Genomic DNA, 17,202 nt, shown 5'->3' on the forward strand with positions numbered 1-17,202 from the left:
GGAGAACAGTGATAGATCTTTCAAAGGCACTAAATGAAATCTGAGAGTGCTTGAATTTTAAATTAATTTTGCAGTTAATATCATACAACTCTTGACAGTGAGATTGGAGAGGCAGAGAGGGAGATGAATCAGAAAAATATTCTGCTCATTACTTCCATAAAATTTCATAGTACAGACTTAATTTTGTAGAGTATGCTTGAGCTGAACCTACAGCTCCCAGCATTAAAAAAAAGGTACATTTTCTTTTGTAGTAAGTATAACCCCAACCCTGCAACAATTTGCCTAGTGCATTAAACTCTAAACACAAATTGAAGTGACTGGACACTTAATGCTTTCTGAGATCCAACTCTAAGATGAACGTGGAGGGTAGGGGGGAGGAGAAGCTTGGACCCAAAATAAATAGCAAAAACCAAGTGGAAAACTATTAAAAATTAAATACACATTTTGAATAATTTCTCTTTCAAAAGATTTTATTGAAGGAACAATGAAAGGAGTGTGTGAAACCTAACTATGTATTGTGTTGTTATTCTAGGCTTCATCAGCAGTTTCTTGATGTTTGGAAAGTTCTAAGACCCACCCCGTTGGACTGCTTGTAACCAGTGCCTAAGACTACAAAAACATCTGTGTGGAAGAACCTTTCCTTGAAGGAAGCGTCCATCTTGATATTGTGGAATCTCCGTGCAAGCCTTGCAAGGCAAGAGAGCAATTTGTGCTTCCGTTGACGCTCGTGTGTAATCTCTGCTTCTTATGCACTCCAGCACCCCTATCAGTTCCTTGTTCTCCTTCACCAGCCCTGCAGTGAAAAGGCTGCTGGGCTGGAAACAAGGAGATGAAGAGGAAAAGTGGGCAGAAAAAGCTGTTGACTCCTTGGTGAAGAAGTTAAAGAAGAAAAAAGGTGCCATGGAAGAACTGGAAAGGGCTCTGAGCTGCCCAGGTCAGCCCAGTAAATGTGTCACGATCCCACGTTCCTTGGATGGGCGGCTGCAGGTGTCTCACCGCAAGGGGCTTCCCCATGTCATATACTGCAGAGTGTGGCGATGGCCTGATTTACAGTCTCACCATGAGTTGAAACCACTGGAATGTTGTGAGTTCCCATTCGGCTCAAAACAGAAAGAAGTGTGCATTAACCCCTACCATTACCGGCGGGTGGAAACCCCAGGTAATTATATCATCTGTAAATGATTCACATCTCTCTATTAGCTCTTGCAATGGCAAGTCTCGTCTTCACAGAATCACATATTGATTAGGTTGGAAGAGACCTCTGGGATCATCGAGTCCAACCTTTGCCCTAACACCACCATGTCAACTAGACCATGGCACTGAGTGCCACATCCAGTCTTTTCTTAAACACCTCCAGGGATGGTGACTCCACCACCTCCCTGGGCAGCCCATTCCAATGCCTAACGACCCTTTCTGTGAAGAAATGCCTCCTAATGTCTAACATGAACCTCCCCTGTTGCAGTTTCAGACGATGCTCTCTTGTCCTATCACTAGTTGCCTGGGAGAAGAGGCTGACCCCCACCTGGCTACCCCCTCCTTTCAGGTCGTTGTAGAGAGCGATCAGGTCTCCCCTCAGCCTCCTCTTCTCCAGACTAAACACCCCCAGCTCCCTCAGCCGCTCCCCATCAGACTTGTCCTCCAGACCCTTCACCACCTTCGTTGCCCTTCTCTGGACTCACTCCAGCACCTCAAGATCTTTCTTGTAGTGTGGGGCCCAGAACTGGACACAGCACTCGACGTGTGGCCTCACCAGTGCCGAGTACAGGGAGAATCTTAGTGCATCCTACCGAGGTGTGCTCTGACATCTGAAAAGGCAGGCCCCATTTGATGGAAGGACCCTGGGTCTTTCCCGGCCCGGTAGCATCACAGCTCCGACAGCCAGGAGTAAGGAGGGAGTGAGGAGCACCTCGCCCCGTGGGGTCTGTGTCACATCGGACCCCCGAGGGTGCCCAGATCTTGTCCAGGGTGCTGAAAGCAAGCTGCTGCTCCGTGGACGTGGGTGCTGGCTGCCCTCTGAACCCTCCCCCTGCAAACTGGTGTTCGCTTGCATGAAGTCTAGGCGCCATCCTAGACTTCCCACCCTGACTGGATTTATGTCTCATTGTCTGAAAACTAACAGTCGGCTCATTAATCCACAGGAAAACTGTCTCACTAGCTCTCTCTTTAAAGATTAGAGTTGCAGTAAGATGGCTTATTTTGCTGTGGATATGAAACCAGGTCAATTGATTCTTCCTAAAATGCCTGGTGGCCTGCCTTCAGTGGGATTTACTTACCTAAATGGATAGTTTATGTGAAATAAATCCCCCAGGTTCCCATAAAACTTTGGATTTTTCCGCTGATGATCCTCTTTAAATTGAACTTGGTCAGCACTGAAAACTTGTGATCTCACTGAAGGATCATTTAATTGGGCTCTGTGTCAATGAAACAGCTGTTAAAAAATTACAGTGTTCAGTGTTGACTTCTGTAGAGATCTTAGAAAGCAGGGCTGGCAGAGATCTGGAGCAGTCATCGTGTTCTCCTCTGCCCCTACTCCCAAACCAAAACAAATTACCAGGTACATTCCTGACAGATCTTTTTCTAATGGGCTCTAAAAATCCCATGTGATAGAGGCTCCACAACCTCCCCAGGCAAGTGCATCTATTGCTTTGCTATCCCTACAGTTCAGAATGATTTCTAATGTCTAACCTAGCTCTCCCTTGCTGCCAAAAATCACAGTAATTTAATTTACTAATGGATACGGTTGGTAAGTGTATACTTATTATTCTGTGATTACTCTTTGTCTGGCATGAACTTTACTCTGAGGTGACATTAGGATCAGATAAGTGAACTGTGGGATGTTTCTTTTCACACAGATGAAATAAGGGAAGGACATTTGTTAACATTTGTTAAGCAACCGGAGCTGCTCCCTCTTCTGATAGTCCTTCCACTGCGCTGGAGCTGTCATTTTGAAGTTGTATCTGAACTGCTGTAAACATTGTCACAACTAAAATTTTACAGCTGCGGTGAGTGGTGCTTGCTGTCAACAGTTTTCAGTGGAGAGAGCTGATCTCCTACCTTGTTAAAATAAACTCTTCAAGAATCCAAGAAAAGACACTCATAAAATATCCTACTCTGTGTATCTTTCTCTTTGAAGGCTGCAGTCTGTAGTGTCTTCTCATTTCTTCTGGTCTAACTCCAGTGTAGTTAATGGAGTCTCCTCAACACGGTAGCTGACAGCACAGCACAGTGCTGTTTTCAACCCCCCTCCTCTGATTTGTTCAGTGCCAGCTAACAAACGCTAGCACTGGAATAATTCAGCAGCTGCTAAATGGCTGCCAAAGCTTGTTGTTCTGGCTCTGAAACTAAGAAGGTTTCAGCTGTGAACATGTCTCTATTGCTCATCTGTGCAGCAGACTGGCTACATCTCTACTAGTAAATGAGATGGGGCCAAGGTGCAGGTCTGAGTCTTGCTGAACTGGTACCGTGCTCCCGAGCACAGCTTTGACCTGTGCAGACTCGCATGGATTAGCAGTTCTCAGGGTGCAGGGGTTAGCCCATAGGAGGGACTCTGGGCACTTTGGACATGACCACCTTGTTTTAGAGGTGAAAGAGAGTGCAGCTGTGAGGATGCAAGCTGTTCTGTGCCAGTTCTCCACAGGACCCAGGAATCACAGAATCATAGAACGGTTTGGGTTGGAAGGACCTTAAAGCCCATCCAGTTCCACCCCCCCTGCCATGGGCAGGGACACCTTCCACCAGACCAGGTTGCTCAAAGCCCCATCCAACCTGGCCTTGAACACTTCCCGGGATGGGTCATCCACAGCTTCTCTGGGCAACCTGTTTCAGTGCCTCTCTACCCTCTCCGGGAAGAATTTCTTCCTCATATCTCATCTAAATCTTCCCTCTTTCAGTTTAAAACTGTTGCCCCTTGTCCTGTCACTCCGTGCCCTTGTAAAAAGTCCCTCCCCAGCTTTCTTGTAGGTCCCTTTAGGTACTGGAAGGCTGCTCTAAGGTCTGCCCGGAGCCTTCTCTTCTCCAGGCTGAACAACCTCAACTCTCTCAGCCTATCTTCACAGGAGAGGTGCTCCAGCCCTTGGATTGTCTTTGTAGAAGAATTGTTCTTGGGTTGTTGTATTCAACCCTACCGCACTTCTTAAGGGGACAGTTTAGAAGCTGAAGCTCACAAGTGAGTCGCCTCCCTGCTCAAGGTGATGTGCAGCAAGGAGTACGACCAGCTCAGGTGTGCAGGGGCAGCGGCAAGAGAGAGAACTTACACCAGTGCAAGTGGCAGGAAAGCAGCTCCAGGGCAGAGACAGTGCTGCAAGGAGGTGGTGGTGAGGCGAGAGAAGACATGAGCTTCAGGAGAAAGTGGTAGCAGTGAGATCACCACAGAAAAGGCTGGGAGCGATTGATCTAGGTGCCAGTCTCTTTGAACAACAGTCCTCTTTTAACTACAGGAAATCTTCTGCATCTTGGCTGCTGGTGATCTTAGGCTTATGTGAGATTCTCTGAGTCTCATCCTCTGGAGCTAAAGAATCCACCCATGAAATTACTCACCAGTGCATTTTTTTATAATCCACAAGCCAGTATTGTGTTCATACAAATGTCCATCTTTTGGGGGCTCACTTTCTATCTCTGCAGTCTCTCTTGCTGGGTCAATCACTGTGTGACCAGATCCATTAACTTTTATTCAGAATGAATGAGTTGTGTCAGAGATGGGAGGGCCTCACCCTTTCTTTCATGGCCTGGTGGATCCCTAGACCTCTGTTACTGGAGAGCAGCTTTAAGCTCTGGTCTACGATTCAGGGGTTTCATTGCCTCTGTTGTGTCCTTAGGCTGCCCAGCCACATCCTAGTCTATACTGACCAATACTACACAGGTAATGCATAGCTTTTATTGCTGCTACCAGTATCACCAGCAGATTTCTTCTCAGGTCTGCTGAGCAGCAGGTGCCATTTATAAAAAAGCAGCAAATATTTCCTCTCTTTGTGCAACATGCCACTGCAGAGAAGGGGTAGGCCACCTCGCCTAAAGGAGATAGAGACAGTGGTTAAGCTCCGCTTCCTCCTTCATTGCTTTGTCTCAAAGAGCTGGTGAGAAGTCTGAATGGTTTGTTGTCAGCAGAAGTTGCAGTTTCAGAAAAATATAGAACCTGCCTAAACTGTACCCTATTATTTTTATTATGAGAGCATTCATGTGTAGATATTGCAAATTCTAGTGTGCACCATTGCTGTCGACAGCAGGAGCCTAAATGACCTTTTGACTTAGGCTAACTGATTGCTTTCGTCAAGCCCAGGTAGGACTAAGATGTGGTAGCCCTCCAGTTGGAAGACCACCTGATGATCTCACTGTTGGCTGTGTGTTTGGTGTTTGTGAATGGTTATAGGTGTGGGGAACAGATGGATCTCACCAGAGGGTAGATCTTCAAAGGTAATAAACTCTGCAAAGATGGGCTGATGTGTGAGAAATCGCAGTGTGGATGTGGTACCTGGAATTAAACTGTCAGACAGATAGATTGTTTGCTAGCACCTGAAGTTGCAGGCTCTGGGCACAGCCAGGTTTCCACCAAGATCTGTTGCAGCTAAAGGAACCAGGAGAAAACCTAGTGCAGGAAAGGCAGTGGCAGGACCGTATTTGTCTTCAGTTAAACAAAGATTATCAACACTTGGGCATGCACAGAAGGAAGGATCCACCCCTGGCTCTCGGGGGAGAATAGCAGGTAGGAGAAAAGGACTCCACTGAGTGGAGACAACGCAGGTCAGTTATGGGGGCAGACAGGTCCCAATGCACTCAGTCACTCACTTTTGTGCCTCTGGTCTCACTTTCTTCAGAGTGATTGAGCCCTGGAGGGTGACATCTGTTACCAAAAGAACGAGGAGAACAAGGGCCTCTGGGGAATTTTTAGCCACAAACAAGAAAATCTCAGAATTCCTCACCACCACAGAGGCTTTAGCCCTCTGGGCAGCCACAGTGCAGTCAGTGGAAAGATTGAGTGAGTTGGCAAAAACTGTACAGCAGAGCAGAAATTAAGAGTACCCTGGTCAGAACTGGGAAGGAGTTCAAGGCTTGAAAATGCCTCTTGCTGACTCACTCAGGGCGAGTCAAAGACTTTCCCTGGCAAGTGCTGTTCACACATCCAGATTCTCAGCTTTCACTTAGGGAAATTGAGTTCCCACAGGGCTGAAGAAAGCCGCCTCCTTAGCGGTGGTACCCACAGTGAGGTGCCAGCCTCCCAGCGCTGCACGGCATGGCTGTGGCACGGCTGTCCCTTGCTCAGCACCTCTGCTGGGTGCAAAGAGATCACCAGTTCCTCATTTTCTAAGGCTGCTGGTCAGAGCTGGCTGAGAAGCACCAGACCTGGCAAACATCGTACCAGTTTCATGGAGCAGTGGAGGAAAACTCCAGAAGCAGCAGCAGCAGCTCACAGCCTGGAGCTGCTCACAGGAGCATGGGATGGGAGGGATACAGCTGACCAAAACCACATCTGCAGTGGTGGTACTGGTCTTGTCCCAGTATAGAGCAGATGAAAAGAGCAATAAAAGAGCGTATTTCTCTCCCCTAGCTATGAAGAGGTCCATGGGAGACTGGACAATGCGTCTCAGATATGAATACCTGTATTGCCTGTATGAGTCCTACCTGGAGAGTGTAGGAAATCTTAAAAGCTAAAGAAGTGGTAAAGAAGCAGAAATACCTTTTTTTTACCAAACGACTTAAGAGGGTGGCAACAAAATCTTCATCCCACGGACAGGGGCATATCAGAGGCAGAAGGAAAGGAAGCAGTCTCGAGAGCACCATTCCTGTGCTGGCCAGAAACTAATTAGACATTCATTGGGCCAGAGAAGGGTCTACGTATAGTCTTTTTAACAGGGATCCCAGTGCCTGTGCTTCCAGGAAGGTAAGAAAATCACGTCTGCAGTGAACCCTCTGTCATCAGTTCAATCTTTTGTATGTTTTTAGGGCTGAGTTCTTCAGTTCACGGGTGACTGGCAAATTCCCAAATGGTGTATGCCAGTGGGTGGGCAGGAGCGTGGTTTAACCCTGCCCCAGCTCCAGCATAGTGCTCCAGCAAGCAAGGAGCTGTAAACCTGGCATTGGTACCAGGCACTGGTCGTCATCCTCCCAGGTCTGAGCAATCGCTATGCACTGAGGGTGCACTCCAAGGAGGGTGTTCCAGCAGCCTCTTCTCACGTACGTGTGTTGCATTATCTATATATTATTTGCTTTATAGGAATTATTCCACTCTTTCATTATGCTGGATAAATGAGAGTTCATTGTAATTAAAAGGTATTAGCTAACCTACCTAAAAAGAATTTGCCTTACCTAGACAGAGCTTTTTGGACCTAAACGATGTGTTAAAACATGTTCAAACCATATATTCCTATCAGCATTTATAACCAAAAGCGCACATGGCTATTTGTTTCCGTAAGCTAGTAAGGGTAGACTGAAAGATCACATTCTGTTGGGTTTTAGGCCAGAGGAACTCTGGACACTGGGTCAGTCAATACAACCCTGCTGAATTGTTCGCCGTGTTGGGACAATTCATCCTTGCACAGTAACTCAAATTGCCTCCTTATCTTCTCTGGTGGGTTTTAGATCTGCACGACAGCAACTGGGGATTCATTCTCTCTACCTGTGTTTAAGGCGTTAACTAAGATAATCAGGCACTATGTGAGCTAGTAACTAATAGAGAAATCGTGGAGTACGTGAATTGTCCATGGTAGGTGCTGTTCTCCCCCCAGGGACTACAGGGGACCCAGTTAAAGTCTTAAGTTGAACTCCCATATGCAGAACTATTTAGCAAGCCTCTTTGTTTTCCAGCCAAGGGGCTGCATCTTCACAGGTAACTCATTAGTCGGATTTTCTAAAGTGTTTTGACTCCCATTCTGCTCTGGCTTCTGATAAGACAGAATCCAAAATAATTTGGGTCAGCTTTAGGTTTCTCAATGCAACAATGTTGTTAACAGCACTGATAGTGTGAGAAGTACGTGAAGAGAGTTTGTGAAGAGAGACGCTATTTTCTACTAGACCAATTTTTATATGGATGAATTTGGATTTCAGTTTTTTGCCCAGCGTTTCTCGTGTCTTAACTACAAACCATTGACATTTGCCTCCTCATGCTAGATCTTTTCTAACTATATTGCAAGAGCTAAATTAATATTGCTGCAATATTTGAATTGCCATTTACATTTCCTTTTAAAGATCCCACTGGCTGGCTGGCAGCGTTTTCAAGTACCTGAAAACCCTTTTAAATCTGGTGTCTGGCTTCAGGTCTGTGCTTCCTTTTGCCCATGTGTAAAACACTGGTAGTAAAATATGCAGTGTATTGTGGAGCACTATTATTATTAAACTTGGCTGTGGTTTTGGCAAATCCTAGTGATAATATTTAGCAAACTCCTGACATGTTCAGTCTTTCAGGCAGGAAGGAATGGGTAATTTTGAGGGAGAAATGTGCCACTTGCGTTTCTGTAAGAGGGCTGTGTGTGCATGCCGTACCTGTGAATTTTATGGTACCTTGCTCAAGTCGGGAATGAGTCCATCTTTTGCGTATGGAATTGCTGGAGCTGGCTGCAAATCTGGAAAAAAAAGGTCCAAGCTTTTGATTCTTGTTTTTGGACTGGTTTGTTGCCCTTCAATGACTTGTATGTAGACAGCAATATTTGGGCAGCATGGAATGTGCCTGTTTTTAACTTACAAAGAGATATACTTTCAAGAGTGCAATTTTAACCAGATTTTTTCTGTTCTCATTTTCAGTCCTACCTCCTGTACTTGTTCCAAGACACAGTGAGTTTAACCCTCACCTCAGCCTCCTCGCCAAGTTTCGAAACACTTCTCTGCACAGTGAGCCGCTGATGCCGCACAATGCCACCTATCCTGATTCTTTCCAGCATCCTCCATGCACCCCTTTTCCATCATCACCCAGCCACATGTTCTCCCAGTCACCTAACAGCATCAGCTACCCCAACTCACCGGGAAGCTCTTCTGGACCGGGAAGTCCTTATCAGCTCACAGGTAAGAATGAGCTTTCAGACACCTTGACTGAGGCAATCGAGTTTCTTGCCAGGGCCTGGGATCAGGTGCCAGTTCTGTGTGCTCCCCCCAGGCTGTAGCTACAGATTGAACTGTTGGACAGGATGGATTTGGAACATGATTGCTTGTCACTGTGTCTTAGATTTGTCTCCCAGTCCTTCTGATGGATGCTCAAGGGACTAAGAATTGTAGTCATCCCACTCCTAGAAGTGCCTGGATGAGATTTCAAGCTTGTGATATAGTCCACGAAAAAGAACACTTGCAACACCTAAATTAGGCACCTCTAGTAGAGTTTAGAAACTCCATCAAGAGAGACAGGATAAAATGGGGAAGTTGGTACACAGAAATATATTTTAATGTATGATGATTGCACTGGCTGTATAAACTTCAGGAAATTAAGGTGTTTAACAATCTGGCCCAACACTTCGTGAAGCTACCAGGCAAATCCCTATGACTTTGGAACGTGTTTTATGAGCTTCACGGTTCTGAGGTCAGCAGGGTTATGTCACTCAGATTGTTTGCATTGTGAACTCCTTACTTAGTCCTGCTCTGATTACCTGAGAGTTTAACTATGCTTTTGCTGTTAAATATCCCAAGAAGGTGTCATGCAACACAGCTGAGAGCTAGCTTTAATATCAAAACATGGTTCAGATTCACTTCTGCACTTCGTTGTAACTCTCAAATAGTTTTTCACAAAGATGAATGCAGGTCAGAATCTTGTAGCTTAACTAGCTACAAAGCATTTAAATTTATGTCCTTAATGATATGCCTATTTTCATTTTAAGTGCAAGAGAGGTGTTTATTTTTACAAGGTGTTTGTAGTATTTGAACTTCTTTTAAGCTGGACACTTTCAACACAGTGTGATATATTTCATTCCCACTGCATTCATTGAATGGACCTTCATTCATTTCTTCTCTAGATCTGTACTTCAGATTAAATCGTATTTAGCAACATCGAAACATTTCAGCAAGTAGTAAGACTTGTTTGTCTTCTCCAATCTTTTTCTTTCACCTCTGTGTAACCAAGCTGGATTCAGTGGAGCTGGTCCTGACAGGTAAATTGGACTCAGTCCAGCTAGGTAATGGCTCTGACTCGTGCATTTAGCTGAACTTGGGACCTTGCAAAGCTACTTAAAAATGGAAGTGGCTCAACCTGAGCTTCAGTATATCACAGTATATGGCATGCTGATAAGCATAATTTGCCTGTGGAAGAATCAGGGGTGGAAGACTACCTAAAGCAAACTGGAGTTACATCAAGAACCTTGAGTGGGATTGGTGTGACCAAATATAGATGTCATCAATGCAAATTCTACATCTCATGCAATTGTCTATGCTCTCTCTGTAATCAGTGGAGAAAAACAGGCACTCCTAGAACAAGATTCATTGCATCTGAAGGTATATGTCTAAAGTAGCTGAGATGCACCGTGTCTGCAGATGCCTATTTTTCTTTAGTGGGTATGAGGACAGTTTATGGTGACAAGCTTAGGTGTAGACATCAAAAATATCTGTATAACCACGTTCTGTTCCTTTCTGTGACTTGTATTGTCTTCCACTCTTTTTTGATTTTGTTTTACTATTCTAGCTTGTTGCATTTTCTGTAGGAGGGTTATGTCATGTACATATGTACATTAGAAATATCATACAGTATATGAAATTCCTAAATCCTGAACTATGCTTAAATAGAATAACAATGCTGTGCAGTACTTATTTCGTTATCTTATGAGACAGTCCACATTTATCCACTCTGGATGAAGTTGCTCTGTTTTGAGAGCCAGCCAACAAATCCCGAACACAAAAGAAAATTTCAACCTGGAACCAAGTTAAACCCTGGTCTTCTTAAAGAGACCCTTAGTCCTGCAAGCTTGTGTATGACTATAATTTATACATAAACCCAGTAAGTTTCTGTTGAAAAGAATAAAACTAGATGCTTTTCGTGCTTATGCAGTGAATGTCAACATTTTCTAATACAAAAATGAAATCCCTTTTTCTTTGGCTTTTTAAAGCCTCCCTGTCTTTCTTGAGAATCCCCACTATAGAGTCACCTTCTGTTTTCTAGCTTACTCTGCCATAAATGAAACCAATCAGGAGCTGGGCAGGTTGTGAGCTGATAACTTTTTCTCCATATTTTTTCATCACAACCGTTGCTCTTTGATGGGAGACTGAACACACCAGAAGAGGGCCAGCCTTCCCTTGTAGGACAGAGGTAAAAAGGACAAATCTGGAGGGAGTTTTGCCAAGTCTGATTTTAGAGTGTAAAGGCTTTCCATAGGCTTTTCATAGCCTGTGCAGAAAGAGAGCTTTCTCCCAGAGGATCGATCAAAGTGAGCTGCTTTTAAATCGTCCTCTTCAGGTGTTAAATTTGTGAGAGGAGTCTGGAACTGAAGGATCAAACTGCGTTACTTTCTTAGGGTAACAGCTGGTGTTAACAGAGAGCTTGACTGAGCGCTGGTCTAGGCCTGAGGCACTGTTGTGACTGTCCCTCTCTCTTTCAAGTGCAGCATGTCCAACATGACAGCCCTTCCTTCCCATCCTCCCTGAACATCTAATGGTCTTAATCTGGAGACTGAAAGGAGGCCAGGTTCAGATTTGTGCTCTGTTTCCAACCCTGCTCTAGCTAACCAATGCTGAAGAAGCTAAGTATTCACTGGGAAGAGCTGGGGAGAATTTACCAATGTATTGATTTAGGTGTCTTTTCTTTCTTTTCTTTCTTTCGTTCTTTCTAATAGTGGAAACTCCACCCCCACCTTACCATGCAAGAGAACCTCCAGGAACCCACAATGGGAGGTCAATGGATGCAATAGCTGAAAGTCAACTAGTGCTGTCTTTGCCCAATGGAGGTAAATCTGCCGATGGAGAAGCTGAAAGTAAATAACTATTTGTACTATTCTTCAAAGAAAAACTGTTAAGCAAAAAAATTGTTACTTGAACAAGAAGGTTCGGTGATGGGTAATGATAGGTGTCAGACAGTTTTGCAGTAAGGCTGTGTACTAGACCCATCCATTAGCTAGTAGAATAGGTTGATTTAAGAATTCGGTGAATTATGTGCTAAGTTAGAGAGTTTAGACCTTATTTGCATCCATGGATCATTACAGTTAGAAAGCTGTTAATGAAAGCAAACACTGTTATCTACGTTGTAAACACAAAGATATCAAATCAAGGATGGTGAGGCAATATAACACACAAGAGCACTATCAGTATCAGAACTGGTTTCTTTATCACCTTCAGTTCTGGGTTTCCAGTACTTTAAAGCCATGTGGCTGGGACCTTTCTTACTGCTATCTTTGTATTAACGTTACATTGCTGGCTGGCAAGGAAAAAAAAGGACATGTTCTAGTGAAGTACAAAGAGATTTTTGTACAAGAAGCCAAACTCTTTGTCCTCATATAAGAATGCTTTAGTGGAAGAGGGCATGGATGGTCAGAGTAGAAGGGTCTGGGATCCTCCTTGCTCCCCTCAAAGCAACTTCATGACCTCTCCAGCATGAACACTGCTACCTCCAGACTGGTAGTGGCAGTGATGCCTCCACCATTCAAAGCCCATTGCTTCACAGCAGCAAGGAGAAATGGAGTTCCTCTGCTGGGTTTTCTTGTGGCTTCCTGCTACTGCAAAGGAAAAATCACCATTGTTCTTTTAGTCCAGCATATTGTAGTCCTAAACAAATGTCCTTTATGGCATGAGGACTCAACACTATCCACACACATGCACATTAAAAAAAATGACGCCAGCCTTCTGAAACAGTGAGGGACATGTATGTGTCACAGAACTGGAGCAGATGAGGGTGATAGTGCTAATTACAGATAGGTACACAGAATGACCAGATAATAACTAGTTATCAGACACCAATACTTCTAAATAAATTGTTGAGATACTTTAGTCTCTTTACCATAGTTTACCATCCCTGATCACTGCCTTAGTGAATATTAGTTGGAAGTTTATTAGAGGTGATGCACAGAGGTGCTCTGGGGACAGAGGGGCTCACAAGCCTGTGGTGGGCAGGCTGGGTAAGGTTTGCCACTAATTCCTGTAAGATGAATGAAGCTCAGAGATTCTGTTACATTTTTAAGTCTTTCTCTGTCTCTGAGTTAGAAAACCTGGGCAGGGGTAGATCATTTCAAGAGAAATGACCTTGCTAAGATATCTGCTTACGGTCCCACATAGAAGCGGAAAGCCCCAAATAATGCAAAAAATTGGGGGGAGTGATTGGTTACTTCTGAACTTCAGAGTTTGGTATTAGGCTGAATGCTTGGCTTAATTTTGACTTGCTTTGAACCCATCTGTCATCCCTAGCTCCTGCTGGTGTGCAGAGCAGATGTATCCCTTACTATTTCCAGTGTAGAGGTTGGGCCCTAGTTCAGCAAGGAGTGTCAGCATGTGCTTAATATAATGCAGGGGAGTTACCACTTTTAAGAACAAGTGGGCCTCCTCAGAGGCTTAGAGTTAAGCTGGTGTACCAGCCCTTTGCATGTTTGGGGCTTCAGTCGTAAAATTAAGAAGCAGCAGAAACTGCTGTTGAGGTGAAGTGTGACATAAGTGACCATTCAGATGAAGAGCTGGGGCAGGAAGGAGTGGGAGGGTGGGATGGAGGGAGGAAAGAAAATGAGAATGATTATTTAAAAAATTTTACTGAGACCCAAGGAGCTGATTAATTTTATTTCCTACAGACTTTCGGCCTGTTTGCTATGAGGAACCCCAACATTGGTGCTCAGTTGCCTACTACGAACTCAACAACCGGGTAGGGGAGACTTTCCAGGCTTCCTCTCGAAGTATCCTTATAGACGGATTTACAGATCCCTCAAATAACAAAAACAGGTTCTGCCTGGGACTGCTCTCAAACGTAAACCGCAACTCTACTATAGAAAACACCAGGAGACACATAGGAAAAGGTAAGAGGAAATCCCTCCTCAGGAATATTCAGAGCTTGAAAGAACTGTGCATTGCATGAAGGAACCTAGGTTGGATGGGCTTGTCTTAAAACCAAAGCTCTGAGATTACTTCTGAAATAGCAGAAAAGCAGCTGATTCTTTTCTGACTGGATAACAGTCAGCAGAGTAGCTCCTTACAAAAGCTATTTACTTGGCCAGCAAAGAGAAAAATGTTGTTTATAGTTGTGTGTTCTAATTTAGCAGTATGTATTTTCATGTTATTTATTAGAGCTTCTGGCAACTGGGAATATTGCCATTGAAATGCCACTAAAGGGTAATTGCTGGTGCCTCAGGGCTGGTTCTCCTCCCACCAAATAACAAAGGGAGGTGGATGAAACACTTAGTAGTTGAGTTACTTAGCTGAAGAACTCTACCAGAGTTGCCTTTGCAGCTTTTTCCCCCCTACCAGTCTGATTCCTTGCCTTGTCAACTTCTCACCAGTAAAACTAAGTCTTGGATTCTCCCTCCAGCAGTTCTCCTTGTATGCCTCCCTTCTGGTGTACATACACCCTGTGCCTGCAGGATCATATGCTATTGGTGACAAGTACGAGGGGACCACACCTGGACATGCCCTCACTCCATCCCAGCTCACTAGGGCTGTGTAGGGCCTGGTATTCTCCCAGAACTTACTGTTGTTAGTGGCGGTGAGTCAAAAGCCCTGTACTGGCCACTTCTCTGTGCAGATGAAGCTTTGCCTGTTCTGGTATATCCAGTCTAGACTCATTACCTTGCCAACCCAGCCTCTCACCAGTAGCTGCCTGGGAATGGATTTCCCACTGGGCTAATTAACTCTTAATTGTTCCACTCCTATTATCTTGTCAACCTCACCTCATTTCCCAAGCCTAGAGCAGTATTTTAATTGGCTCTTGATAGTCTAGTGTTGAATGACTGAATAGGAGGAAGCTTGGAGACAAATGTGACATAGTTTTTACAAACAACAGTGAACCTGAAGGCTAGCGCAGGAGATGTTGTACTTGGCTCTTGCACTTTTCCCTGGAAGGGAAAGCGCTTGTGTTGCAGATGCACTGTGTGAAGCCAGTGTGATGCTACAAGCATCTGTCATAGTACTTTGTTATGAGGGGTGGAAATGAGTTGTACATCTGGTTCTAACTTACTCAGAAAATAAAGCAAAGCTTCTCTATCAGCATAAGCTGTCAGAGGGCTGTAGATCAAAGCTGAGCCCAGCCCTAAAAGAATGACAAGAGATCCCAGACAAAGCTGTCATTTGAGGATGTTACACCCTGTGACTTTCTGCCCAAAAAGAGGAAGAGACAGAACAGAAAGAAAATGAGGTAAATGGTAATGGTCCTCATCCGTTCAAATCTGAAGATCTGTCTTCATTGCTTAAAAGTCCTTTAAAGTCTTACACTAGGAATCTGCCCAAGGGTAGGGAGCAGGTTGCCCAGAGAGGAGCTTCGTATATCAGAGATCCTTAATTTTACTGCTCTTCCCTGTTTATGCAAATCTTAAAAAACTATGTTCAAGTGGAGTAGAAGTGGCACCAGCACAGGCCTGCAGAAGAGGACAGAGCAGCTCCAAAAGTGTGTAGTTCAGAGCCATGCTGGACAGATGAAAGCTACTGAAATGGATACAATTGTCACATGTTAACAGGGGAGAAAAAAGAGTGAGTAAACAAGATTAGCTCAGTAGGATAAGGATATGTGATTGAATTGTCATGTAGTGTATCAGCGTGAAATGGTTTCCTGGAAATACCACATCAAAGCTAAAAACAATCCAGAGCACAATGCAACATCTACCGGCAATTGGACCCGTTTCAGCAGTCAGACTTCAAGGACAAAAAGGGAACTTCTGATCAGGGTGTCAAAAGGATGTGGATGCTGGGAGACTGCTGAATTTCCAGTGTCTGCAGAGAGCAATGAAATCCCACTAAAACATATGGACCCTTGCTTTGGTCTTCTGCAAATACATATTCAGCTGCTTGGCTTCCTTGAGGGTGCTTGTCTCTGGTGAATGAATACCACAAGAGTGGAAATACACACTGACATTTCATTACTGCTGTATTTATTGCTTTTAAAAAGTCCACAGGGAAAAGCAAATTGTAGCCTCTGCTTTCAGAAGTGACTTTGGTGTTTTTGTTATTATAGTACACAGTTTGGGCAATGTCTTTGAAAGCATTAATTTTTTTTCAGAAGTTGTGTTACTCAGTATACTCCGAAAATCCATCTTTTAAAATTTTTCACCTTAGCACCCAGAAGCGTGACCACCCTAAATCAGTAGCCACCCCTAAAGATTTGAAATGTGGTGAACATTTAGGTCCTTACTCTTGTCTCCCTACCCTGTGTTCTCACTCTGTTTATTTCAGAAAGTCATATGAACTCCCTCGAGGTCAGCTGGGACCTCCGTGTTTTCAGTCCTTCACTTTTATCTATCTTCCGTAGAAGGGAAAGGAGACACGGGTCAGGTAATAGCAGTCACAGTGTGCAACACCCCATAATGTCTGTTGCGGTTGGACTGGAGCTGACGACCGGTCTAACGGAGCTGTCGTCTCACCCGTGTTCCCAGTGCAATACCAGTATGTGCTCTGAGCCACACCCCCTGCCACTCACAGCTAATTTGAGATCTCGTGGGTGCAGAGAAGTAAAAGTCAAGTGATGGCTTGAAGACAGATGTTAAGGTTCGCGTCTGAGTCACCCTGGAAGTCTATGGGAGAGTATATTTTTCCCAGATTCCTTTCCCACTCAACCTGCTTTTCCCCAAGCCTTTCCCACTTCTGTTTAGAGACTGGTTTTGTCCTAAGGATGTGCTGCTGCCCCTTGCTGTCGTGACCACAGAATGATGAGTAGGACGGGAATATGTAACCAGTCTTCTTTGTATGAAAGACAACAGGAATAAAACTAATTACAGCTGAATTATTAAAGCATAGTTATCACTAGCTTTGCAGGCAGTCCACTGAGACTCTCTGAACATGTGCATTTGTATGGAAGGGTTTGAATGCATACCTGGGAATGGAGAGGAGGATTTTATTTTTATTTAGTGGTGGTTTTTATGAGAACAAAGAACTGAATTCTTGCAAAAAAACCCGCTCTCCGCGTTGGGAGGGGTTCATCTCACCTGATCTAGCCATGGGAAGGTTGAATGCCAAGGCATCTTCACAGGATGACTTGACCTCGTTCAGGGTGTGGTTTTATGCTCACATTTAAGCAGTTTCGGTCCCCATTGCCACACTTGCACTGATGAAGATCTCACTGCAAATAAATCTTGTTTATTGTTTGGTTTTAAGTTTATTGGCTGGGTCAATTTCCCAGCCCGGGCG

General features: G+C 44.5%; 1 protein-coding gene across 3 annotated transcripts in view; it reads left to right on the forward strand.

Annotated features, from left to right (window-relative positions):
* Window positions 1-536: 536 nt before the first annotated feature.
* SMAD9 (SMAD family member 9) overlaps window positions 537-17,202 on the forward strand; it is a 22,614-nt gene continuing 5,948 nt past the window's right edge. Inside the window, exons 1-4 of one of the 3 annotated variants that reach the window (XM_009699116.1) lie at window positions 537-1,159; window positions 8,731-8,988; window positions 11,733-11,870; window positions 13,668-13,889. In XM_009699116.1, the coding sequence (XP_009697418.1) occupies window positions 748-1,159; window positions 8,731-8,988; window positions 11,733-11,870; window positions 13,668-13,889 (1,030 nt within the window). In that variant the 5' untranslated portion in view covers window positions 537-747. The remainder of the gene's footprint in view (window positions 1,160-8,730; window positions 8,989-11,732; window positions 11,871-13,667; window positions 13,890-17,202) is intronic. The other 2 variants (XM_009699117.1, XM_009699118.1) reach the window with 2 other exon arrangements.

This window comes from Cariama cristata, unplaced genomic scaffold (genome assembly GCF_000690535.1).
Source record: "Cariama cristata isolate BGI_N322 unplaced genomic scaffold, ASM69053v1 scaffold14544, whole genome shotgun sequence".
NCBI lineage: Eukaryota > Metazoa > Chordata > Aves > Cariamiformes > Cariamidae > Cariama > Cariama cristata.